At 38.4% G+C, this 15,398-nt stretch overlaps 2 protein-coding genes across 3 annotated transcripts; both read left to right on the top strand.

Annotated features, from left to right (window-relative positions):
* The first annotated feature begins 959 nt into the window (after positions 1 to 959).
* LOC122651370 (putative ribosomal large subunit pseudouridine synthase SVR1, chloroplastic) lies at positions 960 to 10,754 on the top strand. Of its 2 annotated transcripts, XM_043844738.1 has the most exons (10): positions 960 to 1,531; positions 1,897 to 1,976; positions 2,163 to 2,263; positions 2,394 to 2,466; positions 2,554 to 2,647; positions 2,768 to 2,816; positions 3,115 to 3,265; positions 5,007 to 5,063; positions 9,714 to 9,769; positions 10,310 to 10,754. In XM_043844738.1, exons 1-10 carry the CDS (start codon positions 1,024 to 1,026, stop codon positions 10,368 to 10,370), a joined length of 1,230 nt encoding a protein of 409 aa, XP_043700673.1. In that variant the 5' UTR covers positions 960 to 1,023; the 3' UTR covers positions 10,371 to 10,754. The 2 variants fall into 2 exon arrangements, with proteins under 2 accessions (XP_043700673.1, XP_043700674.1); XM_043844739.1 differs by lacking the exon at positions 10,310 to 10,754 and having other exon boundaries at positions 9,714 to 9,773.
* A 3,806-nt stretch (positions 10,755 to 14,560) lies between these two features.
* On the top strand, positions 14,561 to 15,341 carry LOC122651371 (GDT1-like protein 5). Its single transcript, XM_043844740.1, has one exon. The coding sequence runs from the start codon at positions 14,610 to 14,612 to the stop codon at positions 15,309 to 15,311; it is 702 nt and encodes a 233-aa protein (XP_043700675.1). The 5' UTR covers positions 14,561 to 14,609; the 3' UTR covers positions 15,312 to 15,341.
* The last annotated feature ends 57 nt before the right edge of the window (positions 15,342 to 15,398 follow it).

The following is a 15,398-nucleotide window of genomic DNA, read 5'->3' as shown; positions in this document are numbered from 1 at the left end:
TCTACCAACCATTGGATTGGCATGGAATCCACGTGGCGGCCTTTGAGTTGAGCACAGCACAATGGTCGCTCAACCCTAGGCCGTAGACGAGCTCCATCCCTATTCGGGAGTGTTGTCAATGGGAGCACACCTGGAAGTATCAAATAAGCGTAGGATTTTCGTTGTTTATGGGGGTGGGGCAGCCATTTTGCCTCATCTTATATTTGGATTCGGGAGTCATGCTCTCGGACAGAATCCTTTTTCCTTTTAGTTAATGCCTTGGAACATCTTATAGTAATCAACCAAAATCGCTCTGAACCCTAGAAATCGGTTGGTTTTTTGAATCAGGATTTGGGCAAAATCAAGAATTGGATCAGTCGGTTCCAATCCAATTTGATTTGATCAGAACCGTATACCCTCAAACTTCATTAGAAAGCCTCTTTGCAAAGTAGGGGTAAAACTGCATACATTATGACCCTCGCAGACCCGCAGTGGTGGCATCCTCTTGCATTGGATATGCCCTTTATAATTACTTTCACCCTAAGCATTACGGTTTCTTAAGCTAATATAAATGAGACCCAAGGGAGCAAGGATGCAAGACTACAAGTGCGATATGCGATTTATGGTAGAACATAAAATAGGTTGTCTTTTACATTAATCGTTAAAATTTTCTGGCTGATGTTCTCTATGCCGCATCACAGCCTTCGCTTAGACACAAGGGCCTGCCACTAAGGGGTTAGGGGGATCATTTTAAATTTTTCTCCTCTCTCCTCTCTCCTCTCAGGTTCCCTGTCCGGTCAGGTGCGCAGGTTCCTCTCATAGGAGGGACGGAAATGACGACCTCAACCCCCTCCCCCCTCCCCCCTCCCCCCTCCCCCATGTGTCTAGGCGCAGCCTGCGCCCCCGGTACAGAAAACATTGTCCCAAATTTTATTTTAGAAAAGGCATTTTTAAGGTGAATTTGCGTCCCCCAGGTTCGTTGTTTAGGGAGACGATAAAATCAGTTTCTTACACTCGGAAGCGGAACCGCTGCAGAACGCTTCAATGGCCACGGCAGCAGCAGCAGCTGCTGCATATATGGCATTTTCTTCGTTTCATCTGTCTTCATCAGTGTTCATGAGACCTAGTCTCAGTTGCAGAAACCTTAGAACAATCCCTCCCATAAGGTGTTCAATTTCATCTCCGTCTGGGGAGTTTAACATCTCCTTCGGCTCTGGCCGTAAAGAAGCCCCGAAGGACAAACTGGTCTCAGAAGACGCTGCTAAACAAGACCACAGCTTCCAGCAACCACCTTCCCACCCGCTCTTCATTCCATGGATCGTTCGAGACGAAAACGGCAATCTCACTCTCCAAATGACTCCTCCAGCTCGGTTTCTCCACGCCATGGCCGATGCAAAAACCACATCCACGGGTGTGAAGAAGAAGAAGAAGCCTACCAAAGCTGTTGCTCCGACGCCAGGGCCCAAGCATTCCAAGGCCGCTCGGAGGTTTTACAATGAGAACTTCAGGGATCCCCCTCAGAGACTCAGTAAGGTTCTCGCAGCTGCTGGTGGTAAGAACTCAGACTAGCTCTTTGACGAATCTGGATTTTGGAAGTTGGCAATTTAGAAACAGCACATTCAGACATTTCGCTTTGGCGGATATCGTAAATCCCCATTTGGATTCCATTTCCAAAACTTGGTTTTCCTCATATAAGGGGTTTGGAAATTTAGAATTGTTCTCCAGTATTTTGTCTTCCAGCGAATTACATTTTTAATTAGACGTAGCTGAATCGGATAAATAGTAATCGAGAGTTAAATGATTCATGAACTTCTTGTACATTGGAGCCCTTCCTTTCCCCCCTCCCTTTCTTTCTTTTTTGGTCTAGTTGGGGTAGTTTTTTTTTCACTTAATTTATTACGCGGTTCTTATTTTCAGTGTCATCAAGACGAAGCAGCGAGGAGCTTATTTTTGAGGGCCGGGTGACTGTTAATGGTTCTGTGTGCAATACTCCGCAGGTATTCTCATCTTTAGTTCCATGTTTCTATTATGTTCTGCTAAGAAGAAATTTTTGGGTGTTGGGCATTTTCTTCTTCCTGTTTACTTGATGAAGCTGCAATTATTGCTCAGGAAAGGAAATTTTTATAATATAGATAAAATCATATTTTAGCGTTTGCATTGTAACACTGCTCGCTATGATGTAGACTCGTGTTGATCCAGCAAGGGATGTAATATATGTGAATGGAAGTCGCCTTGCTAAGAAGCTTCCGCCAAAGGTGTATTTTGCACTGAACAAGCCAAAAGGGTTGGTTGCTATTCTGTTCATCAAATGCTGGTTTCCTTATCGTTCTTTTGGTAATTGAAGGCTCTTTCTTAGGCTTGGAATTCATATGTTTTGTGTAGATGGAGGAGTTAATGCTATTAAAATGACACAGGTACATATGCTCATTTGGAGAGAAAGAATCTAAATCTGTCATTTTGCTGTTTGATGATTTCTTGAAGAACTGGGTATCTTCAATTCAGAGCTTTTAACTTTCTGTTGTCTTTTCAAATTTTGCTTTTCCATACTATAAATCTAATGAGTGGCATTTCCAGAATAAGAGAAATCCAGGATTACCAAAACCAAGATTATTTACTGTTGGTCGTCTTGATGTTGCCACAACTGGGCTGATTATTGTTACCAATGATGGTATGAATATGATTATGCTTCAAACTGCTGACAAGAACAGCATGCTGAGTTATTTTGAAATTTTAAATTTGAATGCATGGAGGTGTTTCTGATGTCCATTGTAAAATTCTGTCTTTTCAGGAGATTTTGCTCAAAGACTCTCACATCCATCATCTAAGTTATCGAAGGAGTAAGTTTCCTTGATTCCTTCTATTTCCTCTTTGTTGCATTGAACCATTTCTATTTAACTATAATAAAATTCCCTTGTGTTCTTAGCTGAATAAAAATTCACTTAAATTTGAGGTCATAAACTCATAATTTTTACTTGTTTTCTCGGGGATAGGGCATCCTCTGCCTCTTCTAGTTATTATTTTTTGTAGATTTGTTTTTCTCTTTTTCCTGAGACAGTTGAGGGTGATTTATAGCTGCTTGAGGTTACCACTTTCTTTTGTGTATCCTGACTGCTTGATCATAATATTTTGTCCTAGATACATTGCAACTATAGATGGAAGTGTCAATAAGAGACACTTGATAGCTGTCACCAAAGGCACAGTCATTGAAGGCATCCAGTGCACCCCGGATTCTGTGGAGCTACTGCCACAACAGCCAGACATGTCAAGACCTCGACTCCGCATTGTGGTACTTAACTAGACATTAAAGAGGACAATTTTAAGAATAGCTACATCATAAGTTCCTTGCTCTAACTTGGGTTCATATTCCATATTTAAGTGCTTTCTCCTGCAGTCCTGTATTAATCAATCTCATTACATTCTAAGTTTCTAACTACAAATACTGAGACTGATCAGGTTAATAAAATTGTTTGGTTGATATGTTTAGGGATGGTGGGTGGGTCATATTATCATCAGGCATTAGGCATAGATATCATGAGCTCAAAGAATATCGCAAGGAATGAAGTGTCGAAATGTATTTCAATGTAGTAAAGAACAAGCTCATGTGTTACTCTAACCGCTGAGTTCATTGTTTGTTTCAAGAAAATTAAAAGTATGTCTGATATTAGAAGGCATTGGACTTGGTTATGGTTTATTCAATTCAAAGATTAATTCAGTTTTCCTTGAAGACAGCTAAACCCCAGTGTCCAAATTTATTGGTTTTTCACTATAGACTATCTTGATCATCAACTTAATGCCACTAGCAATAAACATCTTGGACATTGTCGATATTACTTACTTATTTGAGATTACTGGGTATATATCCTTCTCAAGATGGAAGGTATGGTGTGATTTCCAAAATCTATTTCAAGGATCATAGTAAACAGTTCTCCAATCATAGGGCTGCTCACCCTTGGTATTATCATGGAAGGATTCTGAGCATGCTTTGGGAAAAAACTCTGATAGAGCTGCTTCTTTGTAACCAAGAATCACCTTATCTGGGTTCTGGACTGACCCAGGCTGATTTGTGCTTGACTTAGGAATGAGCATTAGGGGTTGGCCTTGTGTTGGGTTTTGTCAGGATTGGCCCTCAACCAAACTAAACCAAACCTGCCCAACCTTAGGAATACCTACTAAGGAAATTTATTTGTGTATGCTACAGGACTGGATCTTGAATCTTGACAACCATCTATAGATGCCCCATATTCATGTTACTGATGATTAAATTATTAACTGATTGACATTGATGGCAGCTCTATTTTCAACTTTAGGTCATCGGAGATTGGATGTGTATTTGAGGTCATAAGGAGACCATTATGCTTGTATTCTTGGCACCTACCGAGCCACAGCTGAGTTGAAAGCGGCCATTAGTGGCCTGATTTAAAATGGTTAATGTATGCACTTAATTAGGAAGCAGGCAGTGTTTATCCGTGGGAACTTTTCTTTTGTCTGGAGATTTTGGTCAACCAACTCCATTGATGATGATTTGGCTATAGTCGGGTTACATTGCTTGTATGTATGTTCATTCTTATGTTTAGTACCCTGAGGGTTCCCAGCTTTGGCCTGTTGTTGTTTTTGTGCTTTTCTCCCTGCAATTGGATTTCTGATCTTCAATAAAATTTTGGTTACTCATCACTAAGAAAAAGGTCAGTGGAACCTCATGTAGATGTGCTATTCAGTAAGTCCCCATTTTTCCAATTGAAAAGATATTTTCAGAGTGACTTGTACTCCCATTTTTCTCTGGAAAATTTACGTTATTTAAAAAAAAAATTTATTGGGTTTTACATGTTATCTTTGGTTTCATCTCCCCTTGACTCCACTGTAAATTTTGTCAATCAAAGAATGATAGCTTGTATCCTTAATAGTCCACATCTACTTTTCTTGTTTAAATATTAGTTCCTCCTCCTTCCCCAGCCCTTCCTCACATATTTTGATTCTAGAGAGTGTGTAGAACTGATCCCTTTTCGGTTTGGTTGTACTGAATTTAACAGGTTCATGAAGGCAGAAATCATGAAGTTCGAGAGATTATTAAAAATGCTGGGCTAATGGTCAGTTTTTTGTTTATTTTTGTCATAGTACGTCTGTTTCCTGTTTGAAGAATTGTAGTGGTAAAGAAAATTTTGAGGAAAATATAAAAGAGAAATGTCCCACTGCTGCTATCCATTAGAACTTCTACGAGTGTTATTGTTTGATAAGGTCTGTCGAGTAATTGTCAAAGTTTGAGTGCATACAACATACAATCTTTTCATTGTAGCATTCTTTCCAGACATATCTTAGCCCTACTTTTATCTTTTTTAAATCTTACTGTTCTCTCCATTTGAGACCATAGGTACACTATTAAAACAATCGATGAGCCTTTTAAACCAGATCTTTTAAATATTGAATTTAAACCCTAATATTTGCGGCACATTACCTGTGAAACCCTAGCCTCAATTCTCATCAAACCCTAACCAAGAATTCTCCAAAATCCCACATATGCAAACTCATGTTTCACAAATAGTCCCTACCACCACCCCCCCCAAAAAAAAAAAAAAAAAAAAAAAAAAGAAAAAAGAAAAGAAGAAGAAGAAGAAACAACCTGAGTGATTTTTCCATAATGAATTCCTGAGTCCCAGTCTTATAAAGTGTCAAGAACTGTACTCCCTTCTTAATTAACAAATTGTAAGACCTGGTTGAGAACTTTGCCTTGGGTTCTTTGGTCTACCATAGGTAATCAGTATCTGAAGTTGTAATTGGGAGGAGTTTCTGGAGAAATGTATTCGCTCCTTTCAACTCCCGCTAATTTAGGGGCCAATAAAACTTTGGTAACCATTCCTCCGTTATTTTACAGCTATTGAAAAAAGATGAAATGGTGGTGTGTCCTATCATCAACTAGTCAGTCTGCTCAGTGGCTGCTTCTGGGGTTCATCTTGTGCTCTTGTAGAATTGATGTTATCTCTTTTGATAATTTTAATATTTTGTTGTTATCTGTCAAAAGAAAATAATTTTTTTAAAACTATTAAAATGAGGGTTGGGTTATTGAAGTTTGTCCATGAATGTGAAGTAGAATTTAGTCAACTGTAGGTAATTAAGATCATATTCAAGTCGGATTAGTGGTGCTTTACTATCTTGTCATTTTAACCTTTTTATGGAGGCAGATTCACTGATACTGATCCTGACTTCATAAAATGTTTGTGAACCTTAACATGCTCCTAAGTTAGGGGCTTACTCTATTTGGATATAAACCCATGGGGTTGGTTGGCCAGTTCTTTGCATATCAAGTTGAATGCTAATTCTATAAGATTCTTATAAAACCCTAATTGATAGCTACATCTTTGCAAGGAAAGTGGCCCTGATTTGACCCGCCTTATTCCATTTGTATTGCCTGCCTAAAAATTGTCTGAAGGATTACACTATTTAACCAGAAAAATAACACATAAAATTGTGAAATCAATACTTAACAAAAAAAAATTTGTGAGTTCAATTGTTTGTGTAAATACGAAATGAAAGATTTGGAATAAGACTTTTAGTGTTAGATACTAAAGCATAAAACCAAGTGGAGTAGTCTCTTCCTTCCCCACTATTATGATCCCTTCCTCATTAAGTCTCTGAAACCTCAGTTTTCTGCTCTTGGTAATGGGTTATCTAACTCCTAACAGAATAGAATGTTAGAAAACCTGAAATGTCCAGACTCGCAGAAAAAGGAACAAAACCATATTTAAAGAAAATTTGTTAACTCAATTAAAACTAGTTAGATGGCCCTGAAATTTAGGTAAAAAATCCAGTTTACTAGGGAAAACAATTCTTCAACGTTGGACTGAAATCTAAAGGCTAGATTCCAAGATATGGAGGAAACTTACTGTCAGTGGGAAAGCTCTACAATTGGAAAGTGATGGAGACTTTTAGAGGTCCAAAACAGAATTCAAAACTTAGTTTAAAGAGAGATTCTAGCGGGGAATATAGCAACAAACTGAAATCAGAAATTACAAAGCAAATCATATCTGAAATTGACAGAATCCTATTCTAGTTAGGGATTCAGAAATTTACTAGAGTTCTGACTTTTAGAGCAGAAATTGAAACGTAATATTCAAGAAGACCAATCAATGGGATGGGAAAGTTTTGCAGACTATAATCAAAATTCAGTTTTAATGATAGATGCTCTAGTTACTAACATCCTGATTCTGAATTTGATAGCAGAACAGAAATCACAAGGTATGTAAGTAAGAAATTCTAACCTGATTTGATGAAGAATGGATAGAAAGAACAAGATATGATGCAGATATGGGGTTCCGAAACCCATTTGGATCGCTTGTGGGCCCACTCGAATAATTGATAGCTCAAATCATCTTCAACCTCTTAACACCCAAAACCAGAGACAAAAAACCAGTGGAAAGGTTGAGAGGAAGAATTCTTTCTATCAAGCACTGTTCGACTTAAGATTCCAGTTGAACAATCATTTGGATCGCTTGTGGGCCCACTCGAATAATTGATAGCTCAAATCATCTTCAACCTCATAACACCCAAAACCAGAGACAAAAAACCAGTAGAAAGGTTGAGAGGAAGAACTCTTTCTATCAAGCACTATTCAACTTAAGATTCCCGTTGAACAATCCTTCTTCCTAGGGTTCTGAAGACCAACAGAAGTTTTCCCCAAAAGTGAAGCGATAGTGGAGAACCCAGTCTGCTCGGTGATAAGCTGTAGAACCAGATTTGATTTCATGAAGAACTTTTCCGGCAGTAAAACTTTCACAATAGGGGTATTCTTTGAAGACAAAACCCAAAGGGTAGGTACGCCTACAGATGGGGAACTTATACCCAGAATATTAAGCACAGTAGTTCAGGGATAAAGGAACCAACGAACCTGGTTTTGGTTCAGTCCGGTATAATTGGCAGTAACAGGGAAAGAAACAATATAACCGAAACACCAGAAGTAATAGAAGAAAGAAGAACAGATGAGAGGAGAGTCGAACAGTGAAATTAAGAGAGAGAGAGGCATAGGAAGAAGAATTGCAGAAGGGAGACTGAGGTCACGCAACCTGATTTGGTACCATTCTGGTAACAAACAATCAAATTTTTTATTCATCAATCATAATAAAACGATGGTTACAATCTTGTATTTAAAGAGATAAATAAGACTCCTAACTAGGATATAACTGAAATAAAATCCTAAATAACACTCTAAACAGACTTTGAAACCAAGTACATGTTATCTCTAATTCTAACCCTATCTAAGATTCCATCAATAGAAATTAAAGGAGATTACAAAATAACTCAGGACTCCTAATTGACCCAATTACAGATAAACCCAAATAATAAAATTTAAATACATAAACTAAGATATTCTACTGGACTCAAAATCAATTGGACCCCACATCTCCATCTAGGTTTCCCAACGGGTTTGGGTCAGTCCAAGGAATTGTCCCTGCATCAAGATAAGGAATCTGGTTATACAGAAGAAACAATTGACTTCTCCCTTCTTCATTGATCTGGGGGAAAAGGAACCGTCTACCAGTTGGGAAGCTAGACATCAAGTAATTGGTTGATGTGAGGATAACTAAGCTGACAGGCCAGAGTTGGCTGCTGGCACAACAGGATGGTGCGGTGGTGGTGCCTTACCGCACCACCCAATCATCAGGCTTGGAATCCACCAAATCCTAGTCAAGGAATCCACCATGTACACCTAGAATTCCCCAAGTGAATACCACTGAATCTACAGAGGTACGTATGAATGCACATAACCAAACTTCAGAAACTGAACATCTTTATTTTTTTTAAATCAATGTGAGTGCCTGTAGACCAACACATGTATTTATAGCTACTCCAAAAGCCTGTGATTGGCCTAGGAGGAAGCTTACATCAATGTGAGTGCCTGTAGGCCAATACATGTATTTGTAGCTACTCCAAAAGCCTGTGATTGGCTTAGGAGGAAACTTACATCATCCAACCAATAGAAAACTGTAAACTGGCCTAAAGATAACCATTAAGAAAAAGGTAGCCAATTCATGCTAGAATAAAATATTCCATCCAAGATGGGCTTTACAAAAAGAAAGAAAATAACTTGTAGAAGACCCCACAACATAGTAATTAATAAATCTTGTATTCCTACTTCCTACCCATATTTTAGGCCATTAAAGTGGCCTACTACAATAAAAACCCCTTGGATCAAAGACCCAACACATATGTAACCCAACTCAAGGCTTATTTTCACAAATAGGCCCACTTCTGTGATTAATCTGCATCTGCATCACTTGGGGTTCACATTTCCATACCCAAAACCTTCTTTGTGCCCTTCTATATGCCCTTCTATGTGCAACTTGGAGGCCCAGGGAGGATGAGAATTCGATCCTCTTTTCAGTGATTATGCCATGATCAAAGAATTGCAGAAGTTTTGTTTGTATACAACTACGTAGATTTGATCAACCCCTAAGTGGTACTGCCCAACTACAGGTTAGTGCACTTGGGGTTTTTTTTTTTGTTTGGTGTATGTGTGTGTTGTGTGATGTCTAACATTTCCTGGGTGTTTCACTATATATTCTTTAGCTACACTTATCCTCACTAAAATATTGGAGATAGAGGTAATTCGTTAATCAGCCAGTAAACCTTTGCAAGTCTGCAAGTACATTGATGCGGTCATCAGTGAATGTGTATCTGCTCTTTGTTTCAAATATTCTTTCAGCTGATCGTTTTTTAACTGCTAATTCTGTTTTCTAATTTTTCAGCTTCATTCACTTAAGCGTGTGCGGATAGGTGGTTTCAGGCTTCCATCGGATCTTGGGTAACTGGACAACTAAAGTCTTGAATTTTAATTTGAAGTCCCTTTTTTTCCATAATACTTGTGTGAGTGCTAGTTTAGTGCTTTGAAATAATGTTAAACTGATGTGGGGTTTTGACACAGTTCTACTGAAATCGACTAGAATATTTCAGTTCCTGCAGCCACTAAAGCAAAGTCTTCATGTAACACTAAAAAAATACATAGTTTCACTTGAAATGTTCAAGTATTTCATAAGCCTGTTGATCACTTTACTTGGTTTTAGTTGATACCCTAATGTGTCACCAGGAGCATTGTGTTGAACCAAAAATACTGAAGACATTGTTTTCTGTGCTCGTACTGACTGCAACAATCTCTCCACAGCCCCTCCCTCCTCCCCCCCCCCCCCCATACACACGAAAAAAAAAAAAAAATGAGGAGGAAAGAATCGGGGAATCTTAAACCAATGAAATTTTATTTTACTTCTACGTGAATGGATGCAATTCCTATCTCGATTTATATATATATATTCTGGTAGCTTGATGCTTTGAGTTTGTTTTGTTTCAGGCTTGGGAAACATGTCGAACTAGAACAGAGCGACCTTAAGTCATTGGGCGGAAAAATCTAGAGAAAAGCCGCTTGATGAGACAGGCATTTTTTATTTCCAGTTGAAAGCTGATTCAATTGTTGACCATGTTCTATATTGTGATTCAGCTGTCAGTGAGGACCACTTTCGACCTGCTGTCTGCTACTATCTGATACTCTAGATGATCAACCGACTGAATGGTGTAGTCCACCATCCTACAAGTAGCTCATGCTCTATTTTGGTCTATACTGTTCATACGGTTGAATTTTTGTCTATGAGACGAGAGTAAAGTTCACAGACCATATTTGGGCATGGATCACCTCCTGTTAAGAGTTAGGGCTGTATGTATGTAATATTATAAGCCTGATAACAGAAAGGCGAGCTGGGCTGTTCATGTTATATTTATAAAGACTGAAGTTCGGGCAATATATTTTTTTTCTATTGAAAATATGTGGAATAAGTTATTGAACAGGAAAATTGAAATATTGATTGGAGGAGAAGGTTTTGTTTTGTATCCATTTGGCATCTTTAGATTTTTTAGAAAATATAATTACCAGTCAATCTTTCAGAATACATTTAATTGTAGTAGAGACTAATTTGATCTTGGCCGAGCAACTTACAAAGGCACTGGAAGTCTAGTGTATATACTTGGGTGGCTGATTTGGGGGAAGACCTTGACCTTAATACCTGTAACACTGTGAATCACTGACTAGTTTTTTACCAAATTGAGTCAACTGGAGATTTCCACAAAACAATTCAGGCTCTTCAAGGTCCAAATACTACTAACACACACTGATGGCAGCTCTGAAAATAGTCTCATCCAAATGAGGATGGGCAGCTTTGATGGTTCCATTTTGTGCAGAAACAACCATTGCAGATGTGGAAGCAGGATTCATCTCGTGATGCAGAACTGAAAAGACCAATGGAAGCCCTGAGATGGGTTCAGTCACTGAAAATGGAATACTTTTGGGTTGGCCATGGAGATTTTTTAGTTTATTGTATGATGTTTTTCACTTGCAATTCTTAGTCACCGATAATGATAAGGCCAAGAGATCGTTGTTTGGTCGTTAGCCCCCTGAACCAGCATGGGGGCCAATGAGAGCATCCATATGAGTATCAGTACAGATGAGATTTTTTATTTTAATAGGGGTTGGACGGTAATTTCGTGTGCTATGTCGGAGCGCAGGAGCCACGTGATCAAGCAATATTTTTTTTTTCTTTAATGATAATTATGTAACTAACCCAATAGTTTACTAACTATACTAATTAAGGGAAAATCTTGTTATTACCAACCTTGGTTACAACAATATTGTAACCTTACTTTTCTACCCTTTCAGTATAACACATTTTTTTTCAATGTGGATAAATCTTATCATTTCACATAAAAATTGCCGTAAATGCTGCATTGGGTATAACAAGTTGTATCTAGAATTTTTAAGGGAGAGAAGGATGCTCTAACCAAGTGGCATAGGGAGCGCACCAATGAAGAACGACACAATAGTTTTGTACATAGGAGGCAGAGAGGTCATTTCATATGGAGACAGATAGGGAGTGAGGGTGTTAGTGTAGCCTCTGCAGTTAGCTTAAAGAATCTTGTCTCTACAATGTTTGATCATTTAAGTTGATTAAGCAATCATAGTAATAAAAATTGTAAGTTTTTATAAATCTAATTTCACTTCCTTTTATTTATTTGATCGTAACTAATGGATTATAAACACTAAAGTAGGGATGTAAATGGATAACCGAAATCCAAATCTAAATCTACATCTGTATCCGTTTAGAGATATCCGGAAAATAATCTAAATACTCCGATTAAAATCCGTTTGAAAAAAAATCTGAATACTTAATAATAAAAAATTAAGTAAATCATGATTTTGAGGGTTTTTGAAGATTCAACAGGCCCTAAAATATGATGAAAAGAGTATCATGATCTAAGAGATATGGATTGACAGTGAATTGTATCCATTAGGGGGAGGAACGTCCGGGTTACACAAGGTAGAGATGTAAATAGATGGTCAAAAATCCGAATCCGATCCGCATCCGAATCTGTTTAGAGGTATCCATATTCGGCCAGGGAATATCCGACTCCGATCACATCTGATCTGTATCCGATCTGTTTACATCCCTACTCTAAAGGTGTGTCATGACTTATTTTTTTAGTAACTTTTTTAAAATTTAATTTTACTTCCCTTGGTTCCCCCCACCCCCCCCCCCCTCCCTTTTTTTTTTTTTATAGTGTGTAACGCTCAACATGTGCATTGGCATTGTCAGCACTACGAGGAGCATACATATTAGGGGTGTCAATGGGCTCGGTTGGGCCCGATTTTCAAATACCCCAGCCCAGGCCCAACCCTGTCGGGCACAGCCCAACCCAGCTCGGCCCTAATTGACATTAATTGGGCTAGGTTGGGCCAGGTTTTTAAGAACCCCAGTCCAGGCCCAACCATGTTGGGCTCAGCCTAATCCAGCTCAACCCTATCTGGGCTCAGGATGGGTTGGGCTGGCCAGGCTTTTTTGACACCCTAATACATATAATTTGGTGTCTCTTTTTGGCTGGTTGGAATCAGGTTTAATTCTTTACCAAATAAAAAAATAAAAAATCAGGTTTAATTAGAATCAACCCGATCAATTCCAAGTAGAATCGGCCAATTCAGTATATTTTAATTGGAGTTAGGGATGTAAATGGATCGGATTCGTCTCGGATAGTGCTATATCTGCATCCGCATCCGATTAGCTTTCGGACGGATTCGGATAGTACTAAATGGATACGAACACAGATACGGATCGGATATTTTATCCATTTACATGTAAATATAGCTTTTCGGATAGCTATAGCCTATCCGTATCCGCATCCGTTTAGCTTTCAGACGGATTCGGACACTGCTAAACGGATACGAAAATGAATTTCGGCTATTCATTTACACCCCTAATTGGAGTTCTAAAATCAAGTTTGCAACCTATCCTTTTAGGTGGCAGGATATTTATGCGACAAGTAATATTATAAATTGGATTCGGTTTCTCGTCATCCATAGAGATCTAACCCTTTGATTAGCATGGGAAAAGGTATTTCAAATGTGTACAATATATATGGGGTGAGAATCAACGATGACACATGAATCCAATCAAAGGGTCACATAACCAGTGTAGAGGAGAATCTCTTCTCCACATGAGGAAAACTTAATCCTTATGAATTTTAGACTTAATTCAAACAAAAAATCTGCTGGCCTTTGTTATTCTGTTTGGCAAAAAAAGGAGCGAGGTAGTTTGCCTTACATTCATATAAAGCAATGAAAACAACTACCAACGCAGTTGGTTGGTGTCTTACCGGTAGAGTGTTGGCTCTCAAGAGGTCATGCATACTAGATCTAATATAAAATCCTTGGCTTTTGTAGATATATGTAATGGTTGGAATGGTCATGTCATCCTTTCACCTAGCTGCAGAAGTAGTTATTCAAGTATGTTGTCCACAAAGCGAAAGCTTAGATTGTGCAAACTTGGAGACTATGTTGTCCTCCCTTTATATTGAGGCAAATATTATTATCATAATGGTTTGTTAGTCTTCTAAATCACAAGACATCTACTTTGCTTCAATTGAAAAAAAAAAAGACATCGACTCTGCTATATGGACAAATGAGGTATCAATTTTGATCGTTGGATAGAGAGGAAATTATCTAGATCAATCATATAAGGTCAAATTTCAAAGTTTAATTCAATCAAATTCCATCATCAATTGACATGCTTCCCAGCTTTGAGCATATATAAACCGATGACTTAGATAGGAAATACAATCAAAATGAATGATTTATATTTGTCTAATAACTTCAAATATATTGCAATTCTTCTACTAGTTCAGTCTGATCGTATTATTTTAATTAAGTCACTCCTAAGTTTGATTCCTACTTCTTTTTTTTTTAATAAATTATTCCCCCGCCCCTCGATTATGCCCGAATGACAAGCCCTTCTCTTACATAATGAATAATTACTCTCCCCTTTCCTAAATTCAAAAGATTCTATCAAAAGAAAGGCTCAGGGTCCAATAACCATTCTATGGGTATTATTTTATTTTTGAATAGATAACACCGGGCGAGTGCAAGTATTGCTTTTCAGTTATCACAAATCACAATTTAATTAATGGAACGGTTAACGCCGGCCCAGTCAGAACTCAGAACTAATGCTTTTCAGATCTTACAAAAGAGGGTATGACCTTCCGAGGTTTCGCCATTCGCTCTGCTCTTCCACTGTCCTCTCCCTCTGTGTGTGTGTGTGTGCAATTGACCAAACATGACTTTGTCCGTGCTAGAAGGTTTCACCAAGTCTCTCGCAATGACTGTGCTTTCTGAGGTTGGGGACTACACGTTCTGCGTTGCTGCGATCTTGGCTATGCGCAACCCAAGGAGACCTGTTTTTGCAGGTTGCATGACATCTTCAGTAGTGATGACTATTCTTTCTGTTCTTGTTGGTTGGGCAACTCCAAACTTGATTTCTCATAAATGGGCACATCACACAACCACTTTACTGTTTTTTGTATTTGGAATTTTGTCTTTATGGGAAGGATACACTGAAGATGGAGATGAAAATGAGTTAGAAGAAGTTGAAGAAAAATTATTGAAAGCTGAATTAAAGGGTAATAGAGGAGGAAAAGCAAAAGGAAGTAGCAAGACAGATGAGGATTCTAAAAAGGAGAAAAGACCATTTCTCACAAATTTCTTCTCACCCATCTTTCTTAAAGCATTTTCTCTAACATTTTTTGGTGAGTGGGGTGATAAGAGCCAGCTTGCTACAATTGGTTTGGCTGCAGATGAAAACCCAATAGGTGTGGTTCTTGGTGGGATCATAGGGCAAGCATTGTGTTGTATGGTAGCTGTTATTGGGGGAAAGAGTTTGGCTTCTAGGATATCTGAGAAAGTGGTTTCACTTGTAAGTGGAATTCTATTCCTTGTCTTTGGTGTACAATCCTTCATATCAACTGCTGAGACTACATGAAGAGCTTGAATATGAGTATAGTTGTTTTTTCATCTTGAACTCCCCATACCCTAGTTTGATAGCTTTTTGTGATAGGAGGAGAAAAGA

This window comes from Telopea speciosissima, chromosome 2 (genome assembly GCF_018873765.1).
Source record: "Telopea speciosissima isolate NSW1024214 ecotype Mountain lineage chromosome 2, Tspe_v1, whole genome shotgun sequence".
NCBI lineage: Eukaryota > Viridiplantae > Streptophyta > Magnoliopsida > Proteales > Proteaceae > Telopea > Telopea speciosissima.
This window is presented reverse-complemented; position numbering and strand designations above follow the sequence as displayed.

What these genes read in the sequence shown, in the direction of transcription:
- LOC122651370 (XM_043844738.1), top strand. Translation starts at nt 1,024, where the DNA reads ATGGCCACGGCAGCAGCAGCAGCTGCTGCATATATGGCATTTTCTTCG. An exon ending in GCACTGAACAAGCCAAAAGG is followed by an intron (nt 2,264 to 2,393) that starts GTTGGTTGCTAT and finishes AAAATGACACAG; the next exon opens with GTACATATGCTCATTTGGAG. An exon ending in AGGCTTCCATCGGATCTTGG is followed by an intron (nt 9,770 to 10,309) that starts GTAACTGGACAA and finishes GTTTTGTTTCAG; the next exon opens with GCTTGGGAAACATGTCGAAC.
- LOC122651371 (XM_043844740.1), top strand. Translation starts at nt 14,610, where the DNA reads ATGACTTTGTCCGTGCTAGAAGGTTTCACCAAGTCTCTCGCAATGACT.